Below are 26,396 nucleotides of genomic sequence, written 5' to 3'. Positions count from 1 at the left end.
TAATGGGAGAAAGTATTTTCTGTAGTACATTGCAGATAAGGATTTTTAACTGAAGTTTTCAACAGAAAATTCCCTGGCAAGTGGCAATGTTTTGGAATCTGCTCAATTAAGAATCTGCTCAATTGAACAGTAAAATGAGGGGAGATGAGTCTTGGTGAAAACTGGGACCTTGCAGTCCTGAAATCGTGCTCCAGTCTCTATGTTAACAGCTGACACTGAACTATCAGTATCATCAATTATCTCTATGACTGTTTCCAGTGCTTTCTGAGAAGCAAAGGATCTGGAAATTGTAATGACCCTACTGGTTTACTTATTCCCCTAGCTACATATTTATTTAATTGTCTTTCAGTAATTTCAGTTATTTATTTCTTTCTGTACTAGAGGAACTGGTCCATTTAATCACTCTCAGGCAATTTGGCAATAAAAACCAAGGGAGACTTGGTTTGAATAAACAACAGAGTGGAGAAAAAATGAGAGCACAGATTTAGTCCAGAACCAAAGCACAGAAGTTAATAAAAAAGCCCATTTTAGAAATGTCATTGATTTCAGATTTCATTGTTCTTAATTCATAATAAAGGCAGATTTTGTAAAAGATTTGATGACTGAACTTAGCCTTGAATACAGATAACGCGTTTCTGTCTTTTGCATGGATGAACTAGAAAAAGAGACAAATTTAAAGAGAAGTGTTGCAATTTTAAGGTTGTATTAATCTAAAAAATTAAAGAACTTTAAAAATTTTAAAATTCTAACCCTATGCTGCATATGAAGTGAAAACTTTCTCATTGCACTTAAACAAATGGTTAAAAAATTATGCTGCTTAAAATCTCAAAGCTATCTCTGTTTATAAGGTTCAACATGGAACTTTCTTCAACATGGTAATTTCTTCACAGTACATTTCTGTGATTTTTAATTGCAGATTTAGTTCTACTACCAATCATTTGATTATTAGAATGTTGGTTCTAAGAACTGTACTTTTTGACTATTTTTTTCTTTTATTTTAAAAATACACTAATTTCAAAAATGTTAATACTTGTAAGACACTATACAATTTTAAAAACAAAAGAACAGAACATTATAATTTGAAATACACACACCTACATGAAGTTTCCCTTTTTAAAAAAACACTTTTAAAGAAAGTTCCTTGTGTCTGGAAAATTGAAAAGCATTTTCTGTGAACCATAAGGACTACTATCATAGCACAAACATGTATTTCTACAAATCAGTAAGTTACTTTTTACCAGCAATGCAAAGAGGACACCAACACTTCTATAGGCATCATGTTACACATCCTGCTCGCTAAAGAAAACATATGAGGAGATATGGCATATATCAAGGTGCTGTGCACACGGCTGCTGCCTGAGCTACTTATCAAGTGTGTATATTTCCGTGGACTTTAGACTTACCTTCACAATTTCATTGTGCAGGGACTGAACAGCCATATGCAAAGGTGCCATCATATTGGAGTTGAGAATGTTTGGATTGGCTCCTCTGCTGAGAAGCAAACGAACGCTTTCAACCTGGTTTTTCTTTGTGGCCCAGTGGAGTGGGGTATTTCCAGAAGAATCCATCACATTTAATACTAGGTCAAAGGAGAGAAAAGAAAACAAAACAAAACAAAAAAAAAACCAAAGCAAAACCATCAAATGTTCTGATTGCACTCATAAAAAAAAGAGGTATCTTCAGTGTGCGGTTTAGGTCTGTGCTACTGCATTTCTTTAAAAAAGGAAAGGAAAAGATTTCATGAGACGCTGTGCATTGTATTAAATGGATTAAATATTGTGCTGAATATACAATATTGGTGAGAGGAATGGGAGTGGTGAAAAGCCTGTCTATTTCTTGCCCATTATTATACATGTTTTTCCTTACCCAAGAGTTATTTGATTTACCTCTCTCCTTCATTCTTCTTTCTCCTGTTTTATTTAAAATTTGCAGCTATTTCTTTAGAGGCTGCACAGAATAAATGAGTGAAAATTACCAAAATAAGAGGTAACAAATAAATGCTTGCAAGCTGTAAGGAAATTAAAGACCGTATCTACCGTTTCACTTCAGAACACAAAAGTAAATCAATTCACAATGGTCTGTTCTACACACACATTTCGAGCTTGAAAACTGAAGATAAACTTCTGCAAATATCCTACAAATTAGGATAAAAACGACAGACTGAAAATAAAAAAATATATAGACTTCAGCCAGAATAATCTAAAATTAGACTGGCCAACAATAGGTGAAAAAAACAAGCTTTTCTGGGCCATTGTAGGTTTACTCGGTAGCATACAGTCTATCAGTGGAGTCCAACATAGTTTACATACTTATTATATGACACATGTAATATGAATAAGGAAGAACAAAAGCCTTCTGTGCCGTCATTGCTGTTTTCTTTTTCACATCTGAAGACTATATATCTGATTTCAAACAAAGTAAGACATATCAATTCACTGCATTAGAGAGAAAACAGTCCTACACAACAAGAACAACCCAAACCACACCTGGGGCAGTACAAACTACCTAGCAGACAGTTGGAATTATAGTCAAATCTATAAATAGAGATAACACTTCCTAGTCCTGTCTCAGTTGGGTAACGGAAATCTTGGTTATTGAACTTTTTTATTGTGCTAAATAAAGTAGTTCATAGAATGCGTGTTACCTTCATAGGAAGAATCATCTATGATCAACTGCATTAGTTCTATTTGTCCTCCTTCCGCAGCGTGATGCAGTGGGGTGGCATTTAATTCATCCACTTTCGTAAGCCCAGAACGATTCTTCTTAATGAAGCTCCGTAGCCTACAGGCACTTCCATCTGAAATAACCTGTTTTGGGTAAAAACACTCTCATTTTCTCATTCTCCTAAAAGGCAGGAAGTTAGCAGTTAGCAATGCTATAATGCATTTTTGTGGGCACCTTACCACTCAATAGCTCCTGCCCAGTTGTTTGGGCTCATGCAGAAGCTCACAAATCCTGATTGGATTGAGCCAACAGTGAAACTATGATTGGTTATTGGTTTAACTGACTGCAATATAAGATGCAGATGAGAAACAGTGCAAAAATGAACAAAACTGAAAATCATCTTGAATACACTGTTTTCTGTTCTGTAGTGAGATCAAGCTCGCTCCTTTCACCATGGAAAATCTCAAACAAGCAAACTCATCCCATGCTTTTATAGTCTTTCTTGCAGTGGCCATGTAAAATGAAATCAACAGAGAGGAAAATTAATAATCTTGATAAATTCCTTTTTTTAGATCTTTTTACTGAGACTGATTCTGTGTCCTTGACTTTCATGTTCAGCCATTTGGCTTCTGTGATATTCTTTGTGTCAGGGAAAACAATATATTTTTTAATTTCAGCAGCATGCTTAGAACATCAAACCATTATCTCAGCCTGAAACAACTCAGTATCTTCCCAGTGAGCCCACTGACAGCTTGATACATTCCAGGTAACTATGCTTTACAACCAAGCTCACTAAGGAAACTCTGCTGATTATTATTTTATGATCTTCACCAAATATTTTTGTTAAAGTTATTCAAACCTCATATTTCTACGTAAAGAAAAGTGATAGAATAACATGATTGCAGGAGAATGGGGAGGAATTTAAGAAACGGATATTAAAATTTAAAAGATAATAAAAAAGAAAAACAGTTCAGCTACATTGGGTGGAAAAAAGAGGAGAAAAATGCTGATTTAAAGTAATGCAAACCTTCAAATAGTGCGTAAGCAAGTAAAGAATAAAAAAAAAAGGGAATTCCCTAAAATCGCTGCTCCCTACACACCTGCAAAAGAAAAGAAAAACTTTGCTGTCCAGGATCCCCTGAGTCACAAAGCCTCAACAGTTTTTGCCATCCTTAATCAAATACACATTACAGCCCATTCATGCATTCAAGCACGTGTTTAGCTTAATTCAGCATAATAGTCCTACCGACCTCAGTGAGGTTACTCATGTCAGTAACATTACAAACGTGTTTAAATACTTGTAGGACTGAGGCCAAACACAGGGCTGGGATCTGCTTCAAAAGTGCAATCAGAAAAAGCTAACTGGAAACCTGTGATATTGTGGAAAAGGATATTTAAAATGAATCAACTGTCACAAAAGTAACAGCTCAATTCCACCCATATCTGTGTGTAATTAAAATGTACAATGTCTGTACATTTTAAACACGACAAAAAGCTGTATAAGAAAACCTTATTACAGAGCCCAGTACTTTCTATTCTTTCTTACATTCTACCTTTATTATTTCTACTGATCTAGACCACATTTTTCCACTTTTGACACCTGATTTAGTTCTCAATGTAAGACAAAATGAGCCATGAAGATAATTTCTATTGACAAAAGTAAGAATTATCAGCCAATACTGCTGTGTTTTACTAACGAAATAAGGAAGAAAGAAGTCAGTTAGGTGTTTTCAGTACTTGGGTTAGTTAAAAACAGCAAAGCAAGCTATTCTGAACAACAGCAGCTCCTCTGCCCTGTGCCTGAACAGCTCTGTAGTGACAGATCACTCGTGAGAGTGACAAGCCATATTATGCTGAAGAGAGTTGCTCAGTTCTACAGCTAGCACACAGAAAACATATGCGAATGGAAGTGACCTCAGGAGGCATTTTAAACCCATCTACAAACTTTGTCGAATTTGTTTAGCCCGCTGTTAAAAATCTCCAAAGTTATCCAAGTCTTCCATCCTGTAAGCGAACTCTTCCTTTGTTTAATTATTCTTATGCTTAAAAAAGGCTTCACTGAAGTTTGGTCTAGGTCTCCCGAGCAGCAAGACAAATACATGACTTCTGATCCTATTCTCTGTTAAAAATGGGAAGATGTTACGACCTTCCTGGCTGCAGTATCACTTCTGTAGGTTGCACTAATGGGTCCCTTTCCCTTTGCAACAGTTCCAGTGCTTCTAAACTTCTCTTTCGTGTCATTTTTGCTAAGATGATCTATTCATTCCCATCACGACCTCGTCTTTCCTCCAAGTGGGGGTCTCTTTCTGTGCCCAGGGGGAATGTGCGCTCTGTGTCAGCACAGACCGTGCTCCTTCCCTGCTCCCCTACCTTGCCACACATCAGCGTCCCGTGCCTTCACACCCCGCGGCCAGGGCAGCACCCATCCTCCCTCCTGGGTCCACTGAGTCCCGGGAGAACAACAGCGGAGCCCGCACAGCCGCCTCCGGAGACCCTCCGCACCTCACCCTCCGCCTTCACCCCTCTCCCGCAGCCCGGGCCCGCCGCCCCTCCGCACGCACCTTGAAGACGTCCTGCGAGGCGACGGAGGCGGCATCCGCCTCGCACACGACGCCCTGGTAGGCGCTGGCCGCGGCCGCCTTCTCCCGCGACCGGCAGAGCCGCAGCAGAGAGCGCTTCATGCCGCCCGCCCGCCCGGCTCCGAGCAGCGCCCGCCCCGTCCGCTCCGGCGACCTGCGGGGCGACACGGCGAGTGACGGCCAGCCCGGCGGCGGCGGGGAGGCGGGGAAAGCGGGGAAAGCCAGGAAAGCAGGGAAAGCAGGCGGGGGCCATCCCGCCGGGGCGGGCATCCCGCGGGGCGGCGGCTCCCACCGCGGGCGGGCAGCTCCGGGCACAACGCCTGGGACCGGCGGGAGCCATCGCCTGAACCAGCGCTACCTACCCCAACAGAGCCCTCCCGCCCCTAAAAGAGCCGCTCGAGTTTTCCACTGTTAGCTTCTCTGTGTAGTCATGATTTTTTTTTTTTTTTTTTTTTTTTTTTTTTTTTTTACCAGAAAGTTTGGGGATGTGTAGGAAAGCTGTAGGAAGAAACATCAAAGAAGTAGCATAACGTGTTTCAAAGGGTTAATCCTAAAGAGCCTGTGACTGAGTCAGTCTTGACGGAAACATGCGCAACTCGAGGAACTAACATTTAGCGTGAGATGAGTAGCCCTGACAAAGGTCAGGTAGTGGAAGGGGCAGAGGGTTAGGAAAAGCAGTAGGAGCAACAGGAGGTGACTTTTTGCCTGTGTTTTCATGATTTATGGCAAGCGGCAGCTTAAGGACTGCCAAAACCAAGTGTCACACCCCATACAGCCTATTTAGTAGCTGTCAACAAGCAATTGTCCATTATTTCTCTCATTCCCTTTTAAAATCCTTTTTATACAGTCTGTGCCACAACATCCTGTGGCGCTAAGTGCCATAATTTCATTGTATATTTGTGAAAAAAAAATGTTTTCTTTGACCACTTAGTGGTCCCCAGTGTTTTTATTTTGATAAATGGAGCGTTCTTCTCAAATTTTTTTATCACTATTAGGGCTCATTATTTCACAAAGTTCTTCCAACACTTTGCTCATTGATGGGGCCTTGTACATGCGGTTTTCCTTCTTCGAGATGCCACTTTTTATCTCTGAATAGCCGCATCCTGCTACTCTGAATCTTTTCCGTATTCCTTTAGAAGCGGAATGGGAAGGCTTACATGTTAAAGTATATTCAAGCAGTAGTATTCATTGTTTGTTTGATTTTTTCTTCATTCCTCTCATAAATGTTCACAAATAAGTTTGGGTCTTTTTGAATGCCACTGAGCTAAGTTTCCACAGAAATTTTCTCCAGCACAATCCCTTTTCTAACTGGTGATAGTATCAATAAATAGCACTTAGGTACACACTCATGTGAAGCTAATTAGGGTTATGTTTCTTATGAGTACTCACCTAGAATTTATCAACATTGAATTTCATCGGATGTTTCATTACTGTATCGCTTTAAGAGTCCCAAGGAACCTCCTTGCTTTACAAAGTTGTATTCCTACTCCATGTTTTTGAATAACCAAATTAAGAAAATCCTTCTTGCCTGTCCTCTGACAGTTTAGTTTCATTTAAAGACTACAAGGAGGGACCTTTTTGTAAAACTTTCCCAAATCCACTTAAGTCTGGCATCATTTGTACCTTTTTTGCTTGGTGATTCCTTCAGAGAAGGCATGCATAACACCAGACTTCTCTCTACAAATGCTGTGCTTGTTATTTTGATCTTATTTTGAGCCTGCAACTCCAGAATTCTTTGTTGTAAGTCGCTGAAATTACAAATCCTTAACTAAATAGTTTTAACGCCATAAGGCCAAATAGTTCTAAGACTAAAAGTTCAACAGCAGTGCATTAAAGTGTGTTTTTTGTTGCTACATCATCATTGATTGTGACCAAAAGGAAAAGGGCTATTTATACTATAACAAGAAAAGTTATACTCAAGAAAGCTAGCCATTAGTGCCTGCAGAGATTCTAATTGTGTGACCTGGGATTACGACACTGGAGGAGATCTCTGTATTTGCCGTCATTCTCACGGTGCCTCCATTAGGAGCAGCCCCTGTTGGTGAAAATGTTCACCTTCCTGTGGTGAGATTCCTTTGATCCCTCTGGCTTTGAATTTTCTGTTGTTCACAGCCCTCTTTATGAGAAATTAAACTCAACATCTGAGTATTGTATAAAGAAAATAAATGCTGTTTTCTGTAGGAATCATTATCTGGAAATAGAAGTGTCACTGAAATATCAGTAAGAATCAGTAAAACTATCATCCATTTCTTCTTAAAATCCCTTAAACTGCAGCCAGAGAAACACCATGAAACAACAGAAGTCATGAACCTCAACCAACCATAGCTTTACTAATTTTCTTGAATCTGATAATACTGCTCCTTTCTTTTAAAATTGCTGCTACCTTTTAGTGTTCTAGTAAATGTTCAGAAGAATGTTCAGAGTATGAAAAATAGTACAAAGGTTTTCCATTCCCAGTAGGATTCAAATGGAATTTTAAGTGGGCTGACCACAGCTTTTATTTCTGCCTAATAATTTGACATAAGGAACTAATTCACAGAAGTAGTCGAAGAGTAACATTTCGCACAGCTGTTTTTCCCTAGAGTGGATTAAAATACATTTATACTATTTTATTTCAAACATGATCTTGCTAATGGAAGAAGTGGATCCATTAGTACAAGCAAAATCCACTAAGGGTAATCATACCACAGCATTTCATTAAAAATATGATTGTTTAATAATTAAATTGTATATACAGTAAATATGCACCATTAGAATCCTGGAGCCTGAGTAACACAGTACTGCAATTTTGTTAATTTTTCAGACCCAGGAACCATAAATTCAAGCAAGTGGCAGTAATGAAAAGGATGTACTGCATGGTTTTTTTGCTTTGGAAGTGATTTATTTGGCACCGGTGTTATATAAATTATGATGTGTAAAATGATGGTTGAAATTCCGTGAATCAGCTTAATTCAGTAAGCCAAATGAAGTCATGATGCTACTTTAGATATTGATTACGCCATTCAGAAATTAATCTGAGTTAGTGCCTAAACAAGCAAGAATGCATTGTATCCTACAAATTTTCAGAAACCTACTTGTACTTACAATGGGGAAAAAATTGCTACTGTCATTGTCAAACAAGTGGGTTCAACTTGGCTAGCACTTTACAGTTATGTCTAATGGATTTTTCATTGTATTCTTTGTTCTTGAGATTTTGCTGTAGTAAGGAATATGCTGTTATGCTCAACAGAAGGATTTAAGTTATTTACATGGTTTGTTACATGTGTAATTGTAAAAAAAGAAAAAAAAAGAGGATATAAAAAACAATAATTTTATTACACTGCCAAGTATTTTTTTTTATCTAATGACAAAATGTGATATGAAATATCACAGATATTGCAGATTTCGAGTCCTACTCTTACTATTTTGGACAAGAAGAAATTTAAGTAGAGGCCCGCAGGATGAAAGTATAAATTGATTTTATTGAAAGGAAGTATAAATTGATTTTATAGTTATTATTTATTGTAATAAGCAGGTGTCACTCCATGAGAACATTCTTGGTAAGGATAAATCCTAGGGTATCCAGTGCAGCCCAGCAATTAATTGAAGCAACTATTGGCTTCAAATTAGCTCCTAGACAAAAACATCATGCTGGATCTAGAAGAATTTTAGTGGCATGGTAGCAAAAGTGAATGTGAGCCCTTGTCCCTGGGAGGGCTGGGTGCTTCAGAGTGGAGTGTGTACAGGTGAGTGGTGACTTAGGTACCCATTTCAGACAGCATTCCTCCTGTGAAGCTGGGAGCTGAGCCATCTCTTGCAAACCATCTTTTAAACAAGTGAAGGGCTTCTTACATGGCAGGTATCAAATGCCTCCCTCAAACTAAAGTGATTAACACATACTCTCTACTTCATAATAAAAACAATCATGGTCACCGAATGGCAGCTGACTTTCTGGTAGTGATGCTTCCTACTCCTACCACTGAAACTGTGCCAATGTACAGGCAGAGGCTGTCTGGGTCAAAGTGCTGATGTTTGATTCTCCACCACAATGGAAAACTCACCCTGTTCCTGCCTTCAACACTGCTTTTGTGTTTTTATGTTTATTTACCACTGACCAGACCCAGAAAGCCATCTGTGAATTGGGGAACTACATCCTGGGCATTCCCTAACCATGAAATTTGGAAAAAGATGAATTATCAGGCTTCAGAAACTTTCTGATTGCTCAGTCCAATGAGACTGGAATTTATGCTTTACATTGTTTATTTTGAATGAACTTATTTTTGCTTGTACCATATCTGAAAAAAAAGGAGAATCTTCATAATAAAATATTTAGAACTAAATATTGGTTTGTGTTGGAAGAGACTTTTAAAGGCATCTGGTCCAAATCTTCTCCAATGAGAAGAGACATCTTCAGCTAGATCAAATTGAAGATGCAGGTGCTTCAGGATATTTATACAGTTAGACAAGGTTTTTTTGGGGGCAAGATTGTCCTAGATTTTGGAAGCTCAAATCCCACCTGCAGTCTAATTCAAGCACTTTCTTGATGACCAGTAATACGTTCAGAAACATTATTTCTCAGTGCTACTTGGTCTTTCCTCAGCAGCTGTGTGATTTACATCCTCACTGCTGTCCTAATATGCATCCACAGGCATTTTGTCCTTAGTATATTCGCTGCCTGTCAGGGAGCACAGCATCCTCATTGCAATCATGCTTTTCATTCATAAGTTTGTCCTTTTAGAAATCCTTTTCTCCTATAGACATTCCATCCAGCCAAATCTGTCATTTACAAAGATCTCTTAATCACACAACTTCTACTCGCTCTCTTCATCTCTGAAAAGAGTCTTAGATTACATCTGTTCTTCCAAAGAGACAGGCTTTGGTGGTTACTGATATTGAGCTGTTATTGATAAATGTCTTTAAAGGTGGGAGTTCTTAAAAATTACTCTCTGAAGGAAGACCTGCCAGAATGTGTCCTAGTAATTCAGGGATGTACTGGTCTTTACCATATGCAGTAACAGAAGGACAAAATAAGTAGGAATAATTTCTTATCACAATTATATAAACTGCATTATTTATCATTCTCTCGATTTTTTCCATGCATACATTATTTTCTAATGAAAACATGTAGTAAATTTTAAGCTCGCTGGCTTGGAATTCCCGCATTTTGTTACGAATTTCCTCAATGCGCAGTGTACATTTCCCTGCTAAACCAGAGCACTCAAACCTTTTCATGCTTATAGTTGTTGGGAACTGGTGTTGGATAATGTCATGGATGCTTCCTCTCCCACCAGTTTGCAAATATAGAAAATGAAGAATGACAACCTCAAACATGGAAAAGTATCATTAGTAAAGCAGTAGTAAAGCAACAGCACACATGATCTCCGATATATTAATGCTGGCATTTCAAACTCATTTCTATGAACATTTCTGTGTCCTTCCTATTGTCTCTCTTTTCTCTGTTGGCTTGTCTCTATATTTCAAGTCTGCTTGATCCTCTTTCTTCTCTTCCCCTGACATTACTTTCTTTCTGTACATATTATCCATCCAAACTCTGTCTTCCTCTTAACTTCTACTGACTGTAGTTTCTCTTTTTTAAACAAAACGGATTCACTTAATTCTCTAACTTTCTTAGGGACACACAGTTTTTGAAAGCACTTCCATGGTTTCTGGTATCTAAAGAGAGATGTGGATTGTAACTTTCCAGTGGTTATCTTGATCCTCCTGTTTAAGTAACTGGGAATAATAAATTGACTCTCTTTTTCTGAAACTGGCAACACTGGAAATCATCAGTAAATGCTTTCTGTGGATCATTGCAGACTACTATAACTGCAACGAAATATATTTATATTTATTTTCTTCAAAATAGAATGCAATTTCTATTTTTGCTGTCGGATTGTATCTCAGGTCTTTATTTCTTTCAAATACCAATAATGTGTTTTGCAAGTTTTCTGTATAGTTTTTATTTCTTCTCAATGAGCTGCCCATGAAATTGCGCTGAAATCATGAAGGTTAACTTTTGGCATATTAAACTATATTTCTATCAGGTTAGAAAAAAAAAAACGACTTATTGAAAATTAACTTTATTAAAAGATATGTTATATATCTTTTAATATTTTATAAAGAAAGAAAACATTATCTTGACAATAGTTACATATATAATGAAGCAAAAATGATGCTTACATACCTGAATCTAAAAAAAAAATTGAAAATATATAATCTTGTTTTAAATTAGTCAGTTTAAACAAATATAATTCAAGAAAAAATAGGCAAAAATAATGAAACTACAGTACTGCGTATTTTAGCTCTTCTTTAAGACTTGTTGATTATTGACTTGATTTCCAAAAGCCCTGGCCTGGCCTGTCCTGTCCTAAGTCAAAATCAATCAGACATTGTGTCTTACTGCCTACGATTAAGTTATGTAGATTTATTAGATGGAATAGATATGGGTATTTGTTTGAAATATATTTTCTATTTAATATTTAGTGGATATGAAACTATGACTAGACTCTCGTCAGTAATAGCCTATTTTTTTCCATTTAAAGCATATTTAATGAAATATTTCATTTATAAAGCATCAGTTGGAAATAGAGTTAATATCTATTACTACGGTATGTACAATACTTAAAATCGGTTTTTTAATATGGATATACTGGGGAAAATAAACAATGCCTGGCGGTCAAGAAGAAAAAAATAGATTGTTAAAAACTTTTGCCAATAAAAAGAAATTAACAGTCCACACTGAACATGAAAGGATGTAATATATTACTTGCATTTTCCTGCTTGTAAAATATAGATTTTCTGAAAATCAATTAAAATATGTATATACATTTTTCCAATTAGCTGAAATTATGCCAAATTTACATTCAACACGAATTCAGTCAAAACTACGTTGTATTTTTAGCAAAAAAAAATCTCCCTAAAAGCAGAAGAAAAATAGGCCCAAAAATTTTTGAGTGACGGAATTCGAGCAAAAACTATATTACGCTTACCATTCAAGGAGTTTGCAGATGATTTCCCTCTGAAGCAACACATATATAAAGAAAACAAAGATATGACTGTTTGAATCCTTATCTGATGTTTATATCAGTAAGTTCTTGTGGCGGGTGAAGCCACCAGCTGTGTCATCTGGTGGCTCACTTTGTGTAAGGAGATGCTTATTTAAAAGAGTCGGGTATGCATTGCTCGGTGTGGGAGGAGCATCGGTGCTCATCAAGGGATCCTTGAAGCTCTCTTTTTTTAATACCTCTAATCCAACCCCATTTCAATTCTGGCTGCAAATGTACCTTCCACATAAGAAGATTTTTTTCTAATGCAGTATCTTAGAGTAGTTTCAGTTTGTCAGGTAGTCACTGGAGGGTACTTGTTTACCTATTTGCAGTGAACTAATTGCCTTTAATGGAAAATCTAAACATCGCTGAAGAGGAAAACTGCCTACTTATGAAATTCACTTTGCTAATAAATGTTTCAAAAATGAGAATTACCATATAAAAAGTAGCAGACTGTGATCGATTCCTAATGTAATATGGAACAGCGTAAGGATTGCATATGCTTTCTCTTTGAAATATAAATCTCACTTTGTCTTCTGCACTTTATTTTCAAAGTGCCGCTCTGTTGCACAGTTCATTTGAACTAATTCTCAGAAGACTTCTAGGCCCCATCTGCATTAGACAGAAAACAAGATTACACAGTTCCCTGAAGCTGGAATAGTTACAGTGGTCAGCATTTTGATAAAGAACAAAGTTTCCTTGTACTAGCACCTATCAATTACATTGTCATATCACACATACTGGAATGCATAATTGTGCAGCCTGGGGAAAACTTACTTCAAGAAGTATCACATATTTAAGTTCTGTGTGATTTCTTATTCTTTCAGAATCCATAAGCCTTGCTGATTCTCAAACAAGGGATTGAGCTGTGCTTCAGAGAGTGACATTTTTGAGCTTTTCTATCATTTTGATAACATGGGAGCTGTACAGTAACATAATCTTTAGAAGAAAATACTCTAAATTTAAGTAAAAGTTTATTTATTTTTTTTTTTTTTTTTAGATAAAGAAATTTAGAAAAGTCTTATAAATTGACATTGGAAAAGGATGACTCGGGCTCTTCGTTCTGCAGCTCATCTTTGTCCACCCTGCTGAAACCCACCAGGCATTTTCACTCAGTCATGATAGTACTGGCTTTCACCAGACTGCTTAGTGACTTGAGGAGACAGATGAAGCTTCCTAACTTCTCAACAGTCAAGCAACGTGGAGATTTCTCCCTACAAAAGCTGCCTAGAATCACTATAAAATTCTATTTATCTGTCTCTTTGGAGATGAAGTCTCTATCTCAGTAAATAGAAAGTAGATATGAACACAAAAATAGTCTAAGTGCTAGTTGAAGCTTTACAGCACCACATGATTATCTTTAAAAACATGGAAGCAAGAAAGAATGGTCTTGACAGACTTTGTGAACTTGCCAGTGCCGTTTGAGGTTTTTTTCAAGTGCTGCTGTACAGTGCTTGAAGCATGTAATTTGTTGTGCTCATGGGCTGTTGTTACAGCAGATAACTAGATATTACAGTGCATTGTTTCATTAATGTGGACATGGTTGGAATTTTGCAGATATTGAGTAGTGGTTGTCAGCTAGAAAACGTAAGTTTCTCAGAATAGAAGAGTCAAGTCACCATGACATTTTCTTAGAGGAAACTTCAAAATGAGTAATTTTTTAAAAATGGATTTTCACTAAGTTCAGTCATCTGATAGCCCAAGCGCTCCCACCATATTATTCACCTGGTGAACAGTTTCTACCTTGAAACCTGTTAAGTTTCTTGTCTCTTTTTTTTTTCTCTAATACCCTACTGCTTTCATAGTTAGGGATGTTTCTGTAGTTCCCAAATTAAATTTATTCATGATCTAGGGATGATAATTTCCTCTTGGTCGATGCTGTCTTCTGTTTTAAACTATCATTCCCTCACTATGGTATCTCTCTCTATGTTCTGATTTACTTGGAAGATGAAAATACAGGCCTTTACAGCCATGATTTTGTCAGACTCAGCAAACAAAACCATTCATTTTCTTTTCAAAAATTCCAATAGCCTCTTGATACCTGCTCCTGTTTCTTCTTACAGTTTCCAATTTGGCAGTTTGTAGGGTTTATTAAGACAGGCAGCTACACAAGTAACAGCACATTCAAGAATTCCAAGTGTACATCAGGACAGTTTCAGAACATTTAATGGGATTAATGAACTCATTGCCTCCTTTCTGTTGTCCTGAGACTGTAGTCATGCTTTTGACTACTCAGACATAGACTAGGAGTGTTTAAAAGGTGTCTCCCTTGTCTCCCTCTCTCTTTTCCTGACAGTCAAATTGATGGTCAGTTGTTCTCATATATCTCTGGGGGTAGGGATTTACAAATCAAGTATGAGGGCTGAGAACTACTGGGACACATGCTTCAAGGATATTTAAGCCCCTAATTCCTAGATAACACTCTTAAGGAAACAGCAGAGACAGTGTAACATGATGAAGGAAAACCTCAGGATACAACTGTGTCAGCAAGAGGAGTACCTAGGCTGCATGCATGTGGAAATAAATATTGCAGTATCTTTTATATACTTTGTCATCTGAATATCAAGAGCATTCTTTCAAATTTAAAAGACAATAAGTGCTACATTAAAAATAAGCCCTGCTCAAATGAATGGGTATTAGAAGCTGAATTTTTTTTTATCCATATTTTTTAAGAATTCAGTTTTTAAAACTGACACTAAAGGATTAGGAAGATTGCCTGTGAAAAATTTACTTTCTTGTTGCAGCAGTGCTCAGTAAATCATGTGTCAGCTGGTGATAATGTATACAGAGAAAAGCAGAAAAACACAGAAAAGTACACTGTATCAGACAAAACTATTATTATATTATTATTGTTATTATTATATTATTACAGCATCAAAAGCAGATTAGCAGTGGTAAAGTCAAAGGAAAGATTTTACATATGCCATCTTGTGAGTACAGAGCTGAGATTCATATATTCACTGTATTAACATTAAAAATAGTGAATAACAGGATAAAAGGAGCTATGAGGGTATCTTCACATGGAAGATGAATGCCTACCAGGAAGGAAGAGCAGAAGGGTTTAAGTATTAAGATACTACTCAAGTGTTTTCTTTCTTGAAGGCAAGTTGAGCTTTAATGAGGTTAATTATAAACTGAAGAAGAGAAAACCTATGCACAGGTCATGCTCAGGGACAAAACATACCAGATACTCTGAATTATAAAAGGCGAAACAATTTGGAAGGTTCACAAGTAGAAGATTTTAATCAGAAATATGATTAAAATCAGATTTTAATCTCTGGTCAAAACACATATGCAAATATATTTTTTAAAAATACAATGGTGAATATAATTCACATTATCTGGTGAAAATTTCAGCCACCAGTGTTGACAGATCCAGCTTTGTTTCTCTACTGAACAAATAACAGCTACAAAATTCACGTATTGATTTCATATTGAACAAAATCAGGAAGTTTAAGATGGATTTAAAATGGAAAAACTGAGCCCATTAGCAAGGGCAAATAGTGAGAGAGAATTTATTAGATCCACTTGGTAGTGGACCTATTTGTAAGGAATTCTAAGGGACTGTCGTGCTATACTGGTCTTTCTAAGTGGATATTCCACAACAATCAAGATTTTACTCTTGAAACTGAACTGCATAACTGAAGATATTTTCCTCTGTTACTGCTATTATTTTCTAATTACATTGCTCTGTTTCCTCTTTTTCCTTCAGTTTGTTGAAGCCTGAAACACAGTCTGTAATAATTATGCTGCTTTCACAAGCTAATAAGACATTCCACTGAACTGGGGTTCATTAGCTTTATTGCCCCAAAGTTGATAATTTTTTTTCCATCAGTTCAGTGTTAGTGGCATAAGCAGGCTGATGGCTTTGGGCATGTCAGGTTTTCTTTTCTGTCATTAGGGAAGTGCAGAAAGAAACTGTGTGTATATACTGAACACTTCATCGGCTGGGATTTGCTTCTTGTGGTATTGTTTCCAACAATACAATTTTTAATTTAGACTGAATAGGGAAGTAAACAAAGTCAGTTTACTGTGTTTGTAAGACTACTATTAATATCCAAGCTAATATTTACAGTCCTGACACAATCCACCTAATAAAGTTTCTACTAAGGTTATAAACATTAAAAGGGACCCAATGTAAATATTTAAATCACACAGTTCCTCATCCAGCTTCAGATAGGGTATATGGAGGTGACAGATGCAGACAGTATTTCAAGTCTGATAGCCATCTTCTGACAGAGGCCAGGCATGACCTAAGTCTGATGAAGAATTAGTAGAGCCCATTTTTTCATCATCTGATAACTCAGTTATCATGAACCAGTTGAAAGACACACAGCATTTTCAGACTTTCAGCTTGTATATCTGAAACTCTTTTAGGCACAAACATCTTACAGATCTCTCTAACATGTTCTTATTTTTCTGCAGCTCTCATTTGTATTTTCACGCCTCATGGCAAGACATTCTCAGCTGGAGTGACCAATTATCTTGGTGTAGTTTTAACAATACTTTTAGGGGAAAAAAGAGTTTTTTCAAATGGCTGCTGACCTTCACTAAACAGAATGAGTCACACTAACAGATGTGGTAATGCCTGTAACCAGATGTAAACATACTGGTGTCTTGTGACTTCCTGTGCAACACAATTGACTGGCATATGGCTGTCGCCCTATTTGGTGCTCTATTTAAGTACCGCAATCACTATGGCCACTCCAAACACACGTCTGGAAGTTCAGTGCAGTGGGAAAAGGTGACAAGTAAAGCATTTCAGAGTGTCTAAGACAGTTACAAACCTCATCTTAATGGAATATTTATGATGCTTTGAACAGCCTGGTCTAGTGGAAGGTGTCCCTGCTCATGTGAGGGGAGTTGGAAATAGGTGATCTTTAACGCCTCTTCCAATCCAAACCATTCTACCATTTACTCATGAGCGGATCCACGAAATGTACTAATAGGAAATAAAGTAAATTGGCTCCTGTCATGGATACAGAAGTACCATGAAAGTCTGGATTGTTGGATACTTATAAAAATTGATAAGTATATACAAATCAATTAGTTCATTTTCAAAGAGGAAGAGATAGTGTAGTAGTGGCCAAGAATTCTCCTTTTCTTCCCCCTGACCTGCCCCCCTTTCCTTCCTGCCTTCTGCCAGCCTCACTCTCCCTTGGCCTCTCAGGCATTCTTCCCTCTCTTTCTTTTCTTCTTGTCTTCCCTGATAACAAGGTTTGGGCTTTTTCTTCTCATTTTAGAAATAACTGGTATTATACATGTTACCCAAGGTCCTCTATGTGCCTATGACAGAGAGAAACTTAACACTCTACCTATTTTCTGTAATTCTCATGTCATTCCATGGAGGTTCTGACAAAATGACAGATTTTACATTTATTTCAGAACCTTAAAATCCAGTGTCATTACAGTGAAAATGGCTACTAGGATGCACTATTACAGGACCTGTGATTTTCCAGCAACTAAAGTGTGACTGTTGGCAAAATCTGCAATTTTAATACATAATTACTAAACGATTACTTAATGTTAATAAATGTTTTTTACCTTTTTAAATACTCCCATAAAATCCACAGGATTTGTCAACAGCAAATATAATGGCTAGTAATATTAGAAACAGTTAATTAACCTCCTTTATGATCCAGAGAAAAAGTATAACTGAGGCTTTTCTGAAAGTCTGTTTTTACATCCTATTTCATACAGATTAATGCAGACATATATTTTGACAAATTTTGATAAGTTTCTTACATGAAACTGAGCAAATATGGAAAGAAGACAAACTATGCTGATTGCTTCTTTTAGTTCCTGAATAAAAATACTGAATCTCTCTGAGGCCAATATAATATACTCAAGGAAATCATACAAGCTTATTAGACTTAAGAGGAAAAGAAATTCATCACAGCTTTTACTTTTTTAGCACTGAATATAGACTTCTAGCAAAAAACCCAACTATTTTTCAAGTACTAATAGCTACAGAATTGAGGAATGAGTCCTAGTTGCTTTAATCTCTTCAGTTTCAAAATCAAAGGTGCAGTTTCCAATTCCATTGAAGGCATCCTGTTTTGTCTTTCTGGGTTGGTGAAACTACAAAAATACAGTGGACAAAGGTGTTATCTACCCAGTATTTGAGAATCCTGTGCTAGGAAAGTGGTGGCTCAATGCCATCCTGCTTTCCCAGGGCAGTTGTAGAGCTTGTTAATGTTCTTGGTGCTGAATCAGTAACTCAAACATTGAAACAGCTGCTGTATTACTGGAACAACTTTGATGTTCTAATAAATGCCAGAAATCACTCTCAAGAAGAAAGGAAGCATTTTGATTTTTTTTTTTAAGTAATCTTCTGATTTGGCCAGTAACAGATGAGGTGATTCACAAGTTCTGTCAAAATGTTAGAATTCTTTAAAATACATACTAATGCCTTAAATACACTGGATAACGTATTTCACACTGTCATCTCATTGAAGTCACTTGCATTCATAGCTATTAAAATTTTCCCTAAGTAAAAATAAATATGTGTCCAAGAAGCAATGGTGCAATGCACTGTTTGCAATGTGACATTAAATATTATAGTTTAATTAAATGAAGTCATAATGAAATTCTGTATAAAAAAAAAAATCTTTGTTTTCATTAAGGTGACATAGAAGATAGCACAATTCAAACAATAGCTTGAACTTAATACTTCAAATACATTCTACGTAAATTTAGTAGTAATTATCTTGCTTCTTGCTTTGAAATCTAGTGCAGTATCTCCATTCCAGAGAGCAGAAATTTAATCATTAGGAGAGGAAAAAATATGAAATATTGAAAATAAATGAGCAAATTAGCTAGGGTGTATTCAACTGGATGTATTTAGACAGCTTCAAACTGTGTGATGGAACCTTCCATGAAAAAAAAGGCTATTCTTAAAGTTCATCAGAAACTCAGAAGAAAATCTTAGCAAGACAAGCCAAATATACAATCCAGATGGACAAGTATTTAATTTTGTAAGAAGGAAGCAGCAGAAAACTGCAGCTAAAACATTGCTATGACCTGACAGCCTAACAGATGAGCAAGGCCTATGGATACAGAAAGGACTGCACTGAGCAATTTCACATCAGTGATTGCTGTGAATTTTGGAAGATGGTAGCACAATATATGAGGAAAAAACCAAAAAACCCCCAAAAAACAAACCACCCCCCCCCCCAAAAAAAACCAACCCCAAAAAAACACACCAAACCCCCCCCCCCCGACAAAATGCTGTAATCCTGTGCTGAACTGTGAATCGATTGGGTTAGGCTACTGAAAAGAAGATGCTTGAGCACAGGGGAGCCTGAAACCAGACAATTCAAGTACAGCACAATCAACTGTAGGCAACTGTAGGCAATATTCAATTATAGTGCAAGAAGATTCCACAAGCAATTGCTCTTTGTTCAGAGGTAGAATTCAGACATTATAATCATGGCTTCCTGGCTCTATGCACAGTAGAAATCCACAGATTTCACTTTGCCCATCTTACAATCCAGGTCAAAGTAGTATATAACAGGTAGTAGGAGTAAAGAGAGAATATAGCTAATCTGAGTCTTTGTCGGTTAGGGATTTTTCCTTACCCAGTTTGTGCACTGTGTGCAGTATAGCAATGGAATGCAGGCAAGGTTTTACTAGCTTATTCTATCTAAAACTGTTTCTTCTATATACACCATTTTTTCTATCTAAACCATTTTTTTTCCCAGTTAAATTTTTTATATTTTTGTTTTCAACCTAAAATACTAATACACTTTTGCACAGGGCTTTACAAACAAATGTCTGGTTTAGGTTGATGAAACAGAAAGTCCTGTGTTTCCCACTTTTCCCCAACCCAAAGCAGCAAAAGGTATCCAACTTTTCCACGAGCATCCTGGACAGTGCATTAAAACCTAAACTCTTCTAAACATCAGAACTTTAAACAAAAACACTCAAGATAGCAAAATGGATCTGTTGGTTTGGACACCTGCCTGCCACTGACAGGATTCGAGTACTGTCATCTGCTCTTCCAGTGACTCCCTAGGGTGACAAACACAAGTCCAAGCCATGAAGGCTTTTAAGACTGTCCATATTTTCTCTGACTTTTCTATGACATTGGCATATGCCCTGATCCACCAAGACACCTGGACCGGAAATCTTTAACCCTGAGGGAGTTATAAACATCTTTCATCTGTGTATGAAGTCCCCAGCTGGCTGATCTTTTTGCATACTTCTTCCAAAGGTATGTTCTGACTCGTGGATACACAATCATTTTGGTTGGTAGCTCTTAGGATCAGGAATATTATCTCCCTTGAGTAAATAAGTCTGTCAAATAGACAGAAAGACAATTTACCAAAAAATGAGGGGTTTCAGAAGATTTTGCAAGCATTTTTTTTCATTCTCCACTCTTTTAACTGTGCCATGCTGGCCTGAGAGTAATTACTACTGCCTCCATGAGAAAGGACTCATGTAAGGATTGATTCATATAATCCATGTAAGTATTCATGAAAATCTATGGCATCTCTGGAGAGACTTTTGCATCTGATGTATGTTCCCCCTCATACATGCTTGTTCACGTGTCCAGGATGATCTGTCCCATGATCTTACCAGGCACTGAGGTATGACTCACTAGTGGGTAGTTTCCAGGGCCATCCTTTCCACCCTTTTAAAAAATGGGCTTGCTGTTTCCCTTTTCCCAGTCACTGAGGACATTGCCTGAGAGCCATGACTTTTCAAATATCCTTGGGAGTGGTTTGGCAACATCAACAGATGCTCTCCGGGCTCTGGGATGCAACTCGTCAGGTCCCATAGTGTGATACATACTTAGGTTCATCAGGTGGTCTTGAACCTGGTCTTGTCCTAAAAGAGGAGGGACTTCATTGTCCCTGCTGAGGCCTTAAGGTTCAGGGTCTTGAAACATGTAGGAAAAGAGATTACCACTGAAAACAGGAGAGAAAAATCCTTGAGTTCCTTAGCTTTCTCCATGTTGGTTGTCATAATTTCAATTTCTGTCTTATTGTTTTCTTCAATCTCCACTTTCTGGCCAATGCACCTGTAGGAACCTTTTTTCTTCTTTTTTTTCTTTTTTTTTTAATCACTTGAAAAAATCAGCTTAGGATTTAAAAGCAGCATAAAATTTGAAGCTCAAATCCATGAAGACACTTTGTACTTAGCATCACACTGGCTTCAAAGTGAGATGGAGTTTGGAATGGACTTAGGTTTCTAATATTTGGTAGATCTAGGTCTTTGTCTCATGCATTATTCAGTCAACATAATAAAGAATAAACCACAGAACTTTAGCTATTAACTTTTCTTAATAATTTTTGTATATTGTCTGGAAAAGAACATTTGAAACACATATTCAAAAAACATTATTAATGCCTTTTCTTCCAGGTTTTTTATTCTGCATTTCAAAGTAGTTGAGAATTTAGTTTAATGTTACAATGTTTTTCCCATGAGGTAGACTAAGTAATTTTGGCAATTTAAATGTTGATTCCGAGGTTATTGATGTGGGCAAATGTAACATTCATTATAGTTTCTGCAGTAACTTGGAAGTAGCTCCAGCCATTAAATCTTGTGTAACTGAAAATTTGAATACAACCTAGGATATCATGGCTTGTCATCTTTTGTGTGTGTTCTCTGATTTAGAACAGAATGTCCTTATCCAGCACAATCACTGGAGATACTCAAGAACCGTCTGGCTGTAATCCTGTGCCCCGTGCTCTAGAATGACCCTGCTTGAGCAGGGAGGTTGGACCAGGTGACCTTCTGTGGTCTCTGTGATTATTGAGACTGAACTTGTGTAAACTTTGGATGGAAAAACACCAAACATAATTTGCAACCAGGATGAACAGGTATTTGTGCAATCTGCTGACATGTTTAGGTAACTGTCATGAGCAACTCTATTAATGCAACTGAAAATGTTAGGGTATGAAATCTTGAAGCTCCCCATGGTCACCAACTGTCCCCTTACCCACCATCACAAAACTGTCTGGTCTCCTATGTCTTGGGCTGAAAATACTTACATGCATTTCTTACGGGGTCATATGAGAAATATCATGTAAGTGCTGCTTTTTTCACCATATATTCTGAAAAAATATTTTGGGGATTTTTTTTCCCCTCAATTTGACTTTCTAGTATAAAGCAAAAAGCAACAAAACTTCTGAATAATGCTTTCATCGTCAATATTATGACCTAGAATAAACAAAGTGCAAAACCAAAAGCAGAGTTAAGCCTTTTGAAAAACTGAGGATAAAAAAAAGGAATTAAAATTAATGAAAAATATGTATTGGGCTAACAATATGTTGGTACTCAACACATGGCGCTAGCAGTGTATAAATACATGTTGAGGAAACAAAACAGTCAGGTAGTGGGACACACTCTTTCAAGTGACAGTAGAATTTCCTGGGTGCTTGGTCCGGTTCCGATTGCACATGAATCCTTCTCGTTGGCCACAACGTCTGGTGATACAGACATTGCCATTACAGGGTGTGATGTACCCAGCTAACAGATAAGCTTTCTGGCTCTGCTGCACACCACAGTGTCTAACACAGGCCAGAGTGTTTCCTCTGGTTTGCTATCTCTGCAGCCCTGTTAGCAGCGCCAAAGCCCTGTCATGCGGATAACTGACTGGCAGTGAATTCCGTAGGTATGAGGAGCTCTAGACCATCACACCCTGACCTTCATCTCTTCTGGGGGAAAGGTACTGTACTGTTGTAGCTGCAGGCACTTCAGCAGCCTGTAGAGGACTTCTGGTCTCCGGTTTTCTAACCACTGCCCTCCAAAGACACATCTCAGTCTCACAACTGCTTGTTCTGTGATCATGAGATTTCATGTCAGTACTTACAGAGAAAATTTGCATCAGGAAATACAAAACCTGCAAGAATGTTGGGAGAATTCTTTGGTGTGCAGTTTTCATTCAGGAAATAAAACATACCTCAGATACTTCAATTCCTTCAATCTATGTCATGTCAGCGTTGAAATCCAGGAAATAATCAATTCAAGTGTGGAGAGCACTCCCAGTTCAAAATGGAAAATATCCCATCTTCATCTTCCAAAAAAATTCCCAGATTTTGCCATTGTAAACAGCTTTTTTGAATTTCTAATTACTAAAAAAACCCCAGCAAGTATAGATGACAAAATTTAAAAAACTTTCTATTGTAGGGTTAGAACTGGGCTTGAACTACTTGTTCACAAAAACATATTACCTTTTCTTCTCTGTTTCAAACTAGAAAGAAAAAAAATCTCCTAGAATCCTTATGGAACTGGCAAAAACTTGTTTGAAGTAGCTGAATGCATCATTCTCTTGGTGGCGATATGGAAAAAAGATTTAGGACATATCACTGTTTCTTAACCAAAAAAATCAGGCGTGATCAGACAAAAAGAGAAAATGATCAATCAAATGAAAAGAGAAAATAATCACTCCGTTATAGGCATGAGTGAGAGCAGGACAAAAGTTCCACCTGACATTGCAGCAATGGGGGACTACAATCATCCGCCCCTGGTAGGGAGTTTTATTCAAGCTTGACTGATCTCTAGTTCAAAGTAATCATCATATAAACATTGAGTATTTAAAATATAGTACTGAGATAGGGAGCTGTGATTCTTCCTGCTAGTTTTACAGACTGTCTGTTAGACTGGGCAGAGAGGTTAAACAACTGGCAAGGAATCATGGAAGGAAAAAGATTGTTTCACTGCAGTATTATATTGCAGTTCAGAGCTCAGAAAACCTGTTATTTTCTTATTGACCTGATATATTTGGGGAGTTTCCAAAATATCTTAAAAGAAAAACAAAAAACCAATCGAGAAAACATCTGTTGTTTAACAGTCAGCGTCTAAATGAGAAAGATGTCACATTTCTAAACATCTCTTCACATATTTTCTCTCTTCTTATATTTATACTTTAAATGTCTGTTCAAAAAAAGTGAGATTATAATATTTACATTACTTCCAGGTGTGATGCACTAATGGGTTATGGTGAAATAAGAATGGCAGTAAATATTCCCATGCTCCTTTTGCTTTATGTTGTTTTGACAAAGCCTGTTTGCAGATCTACTGTGTCATCCACATTGGAGTGGAAATGAGAGCTTTCATGAATGAAATGAGAGAAAGGAACGCAGTGAAAAGATGCTACCCTTTAATCTAGCTTTCTGTTTAGCTGTTAAATCTCCTTGCATGTTTTCATATCCATAGGCTTACCCTGTGAACACTCTTATCTTTTTGCAAACCCCTGTATGCATTCCAGTGCGGCAAAAGCCATGTCCATATTAAGTGTATGGGCAGTGAAGTGCATGTATGAAACAACATTTTCATCCAAATGATGCATAAAAGAAATGTCAGACCTTTACATACAATTTATACTGCTGTCAGTGAAGATAGAAAAGCAGAAATACATCTTGCAGGGTTCATTGTATAAATGAGGAATGGAGATGCCATTGCACAGTAAATCTGAGTTCATAGTACCCACGCTTCTGTTTCCCCTCTCCTCATCATAGAAAGGAAGACTGAACACTTAAATTGAAGAGAGTGGAGGAAAAAACCTAAATGGCAAGGAAGACATTACAAAATACTACAAAGGAGAAAAGCTAAGGGTCAAGCCGAGCTGCATACACAAAATCTATTTCTCTGGTTCACAGGGTATCTGCAGTCAATAATGTGTCTGCTCAACCCCCATGGGGGTACTCAGATGTGAGCCTTCAGCTCCCTGAGAACATGCATGGGTGGATATACTGCCCCAGGTAAGGAAGTCCACCAGAGGACCAGTGAATCTGAACCAATTACTACTTTATTCTTTTGTCCAACAGAACCTTCCTCTGAAATGTAGGTTAAACCTCAGGCTTTTTTTTTTTTTTTTTTTTTTTTTTTTTTTTTTTTTTTTTTTTTTTTTTTGTGTCCATACCTACTTTTGTCTCCGTAAACCCCATAAAGGTGCAGTACAGTTTTATTAACTGATAGTCTGATTTTATGAAATGTGCTAAGACCTATTTTGAACACAAATTTAGCCTATAGTTGTATCTAGATAAAAACACACATTACCCCCAACATAAGCACTTCAATATTTCTAATGTTTTAGTTTTTATAGCATCTATGTTTTTAATCATGGAAGCCTTTCAAAGTGCTTAAGCAGAATGCCTTTCTGTAACTTGATTACAGTGGATTACCCACAGTAGGATTTGATCAGAGCAAGGATTACAATGTACTGAATGCATAAAGCTAAAAGAGATGCTGAAACTGAAGACCAGTAAATGAAGGAAAGTTCCCCAGTGCAGATACATTTTCTAGTAGAAAGAATTCTTAGTGCTTCCTTAGGGATTAGGAAGAAGTTATTTAAAATCAGCTTCGAAATTCTTCTGACCTCAATCACTATGCTATGACCACTACAATTGGCATTCTTTCATGCTTTTTGTTGATTTTGTTTTGTTGGTTTTGTCTTAAAATGCCTTAAATTTTAAGTTCTTTCAGTCTCAGGAATGTCACACTCTCCAAGATAAATTACCTTCTATCACTTGGTTAGAATGCAGCAGGACCTTTATAAAAGTTCACTGAAATAACTGAGGTTTTCTGAAGAATTCAACATCTTGCTTCACACATCCATATTAATACTTCTATTTTACACTAAATAGAATGGGAGGAACACTGTGGTACAAGGTAAAAGTCAGCTGGATTATTTGTAGCACATTCAGTAGCCTACAAGCTGACTTCTTCTTAGAGAATAAGAAGGAACGGGTTCAGGTCTACCCAAGAAGAGTAATGGCTTTAATATGAAAGAAGATACATTGAATTAGATGTTAGGAAGACATTCATAGCTGTGAGGGTGTTGAGGCACTGGAACAGGTTGCTCAGATAAGTTTTAGATGCGCCGTCTCTGGTAGTGCTCAAAGTCAGGACGGGTGGGGCATTGAGCAACTTGTTCTAGTGGAAGGTGTCTCTGCCCAAGGCAGGGAGATTGGAACTAAATAATCTTTTGAGTCCCTTTAAACCCAAACCACGTTATAATTCAGTGATATGCTATGAGGATGTAGCTTATTGATCCTACATGGCAAAATGTAGGCGGATAAAACTCAGCTTAAAGAGTCTTCCTCAGCATCTGGGCTCTTTTACTGCTACTTTAATTTTCGACTATAGGGCCTAGGCTCTTACAGCATTAGACCCCAAC

The 26,396-nt window shown here is 37.3% G+C and overlaps 1 protein-coding gene across 1 annotated transcript in view; it reads right to left on the bottom strand.

Annotated features, from left to right (window-relative positions):
* The window catches only part of TRPA1 (transient receptor potential cation channel subfamily A member 1), a 31,223-nt gene extending 25,821 nt beyond the window's left edge, over window positions 1-5,402 (bottom strand). The window contains exons 1-3 of the mRNA XM_040070188.2: window positions 5,226-5,402; window positions 2,645-2,807; window positions 1,404-1,579 (exon numbers count right to left, since the gene is read on the bottom strand). Of these exons, the coding sequence (XP_039926122.1) occupies window positions 1,404-1,579; window positions 2,645-2,807; window positions 5,226-5,345 (459 nt within the window). The 5' untranslated portion in view covers window positions 5,346-5,402. The remainder of the gene's footprint in view (window positions 1-1,403; window positions 1,580-2,644; window positions 2,808-5,225) is intronic.
* Window positions 5,403-26,396: the final 20,994 nt, after the last annotated feature.

This window comes from Hirundo rustica, chromosome 1, assembly GCF_015227805.2.
Source record: "Hirundo rustica isolate bHirRus1 chromosome 1, bHirRus1.pri.v3, whole genome shotgun sequence".
Lineage (NCBI taxonomy): Eukaryota > Metazoa > Chordata > Aves > Passeriformes > Hirundinidae > Hirundo > Hirundo rustica.
The sequence above is the reverse complement of the archived record's forward strand: the minus strand, read 5'-3'. Positions and strand labels throughout refer to the sequence as shown.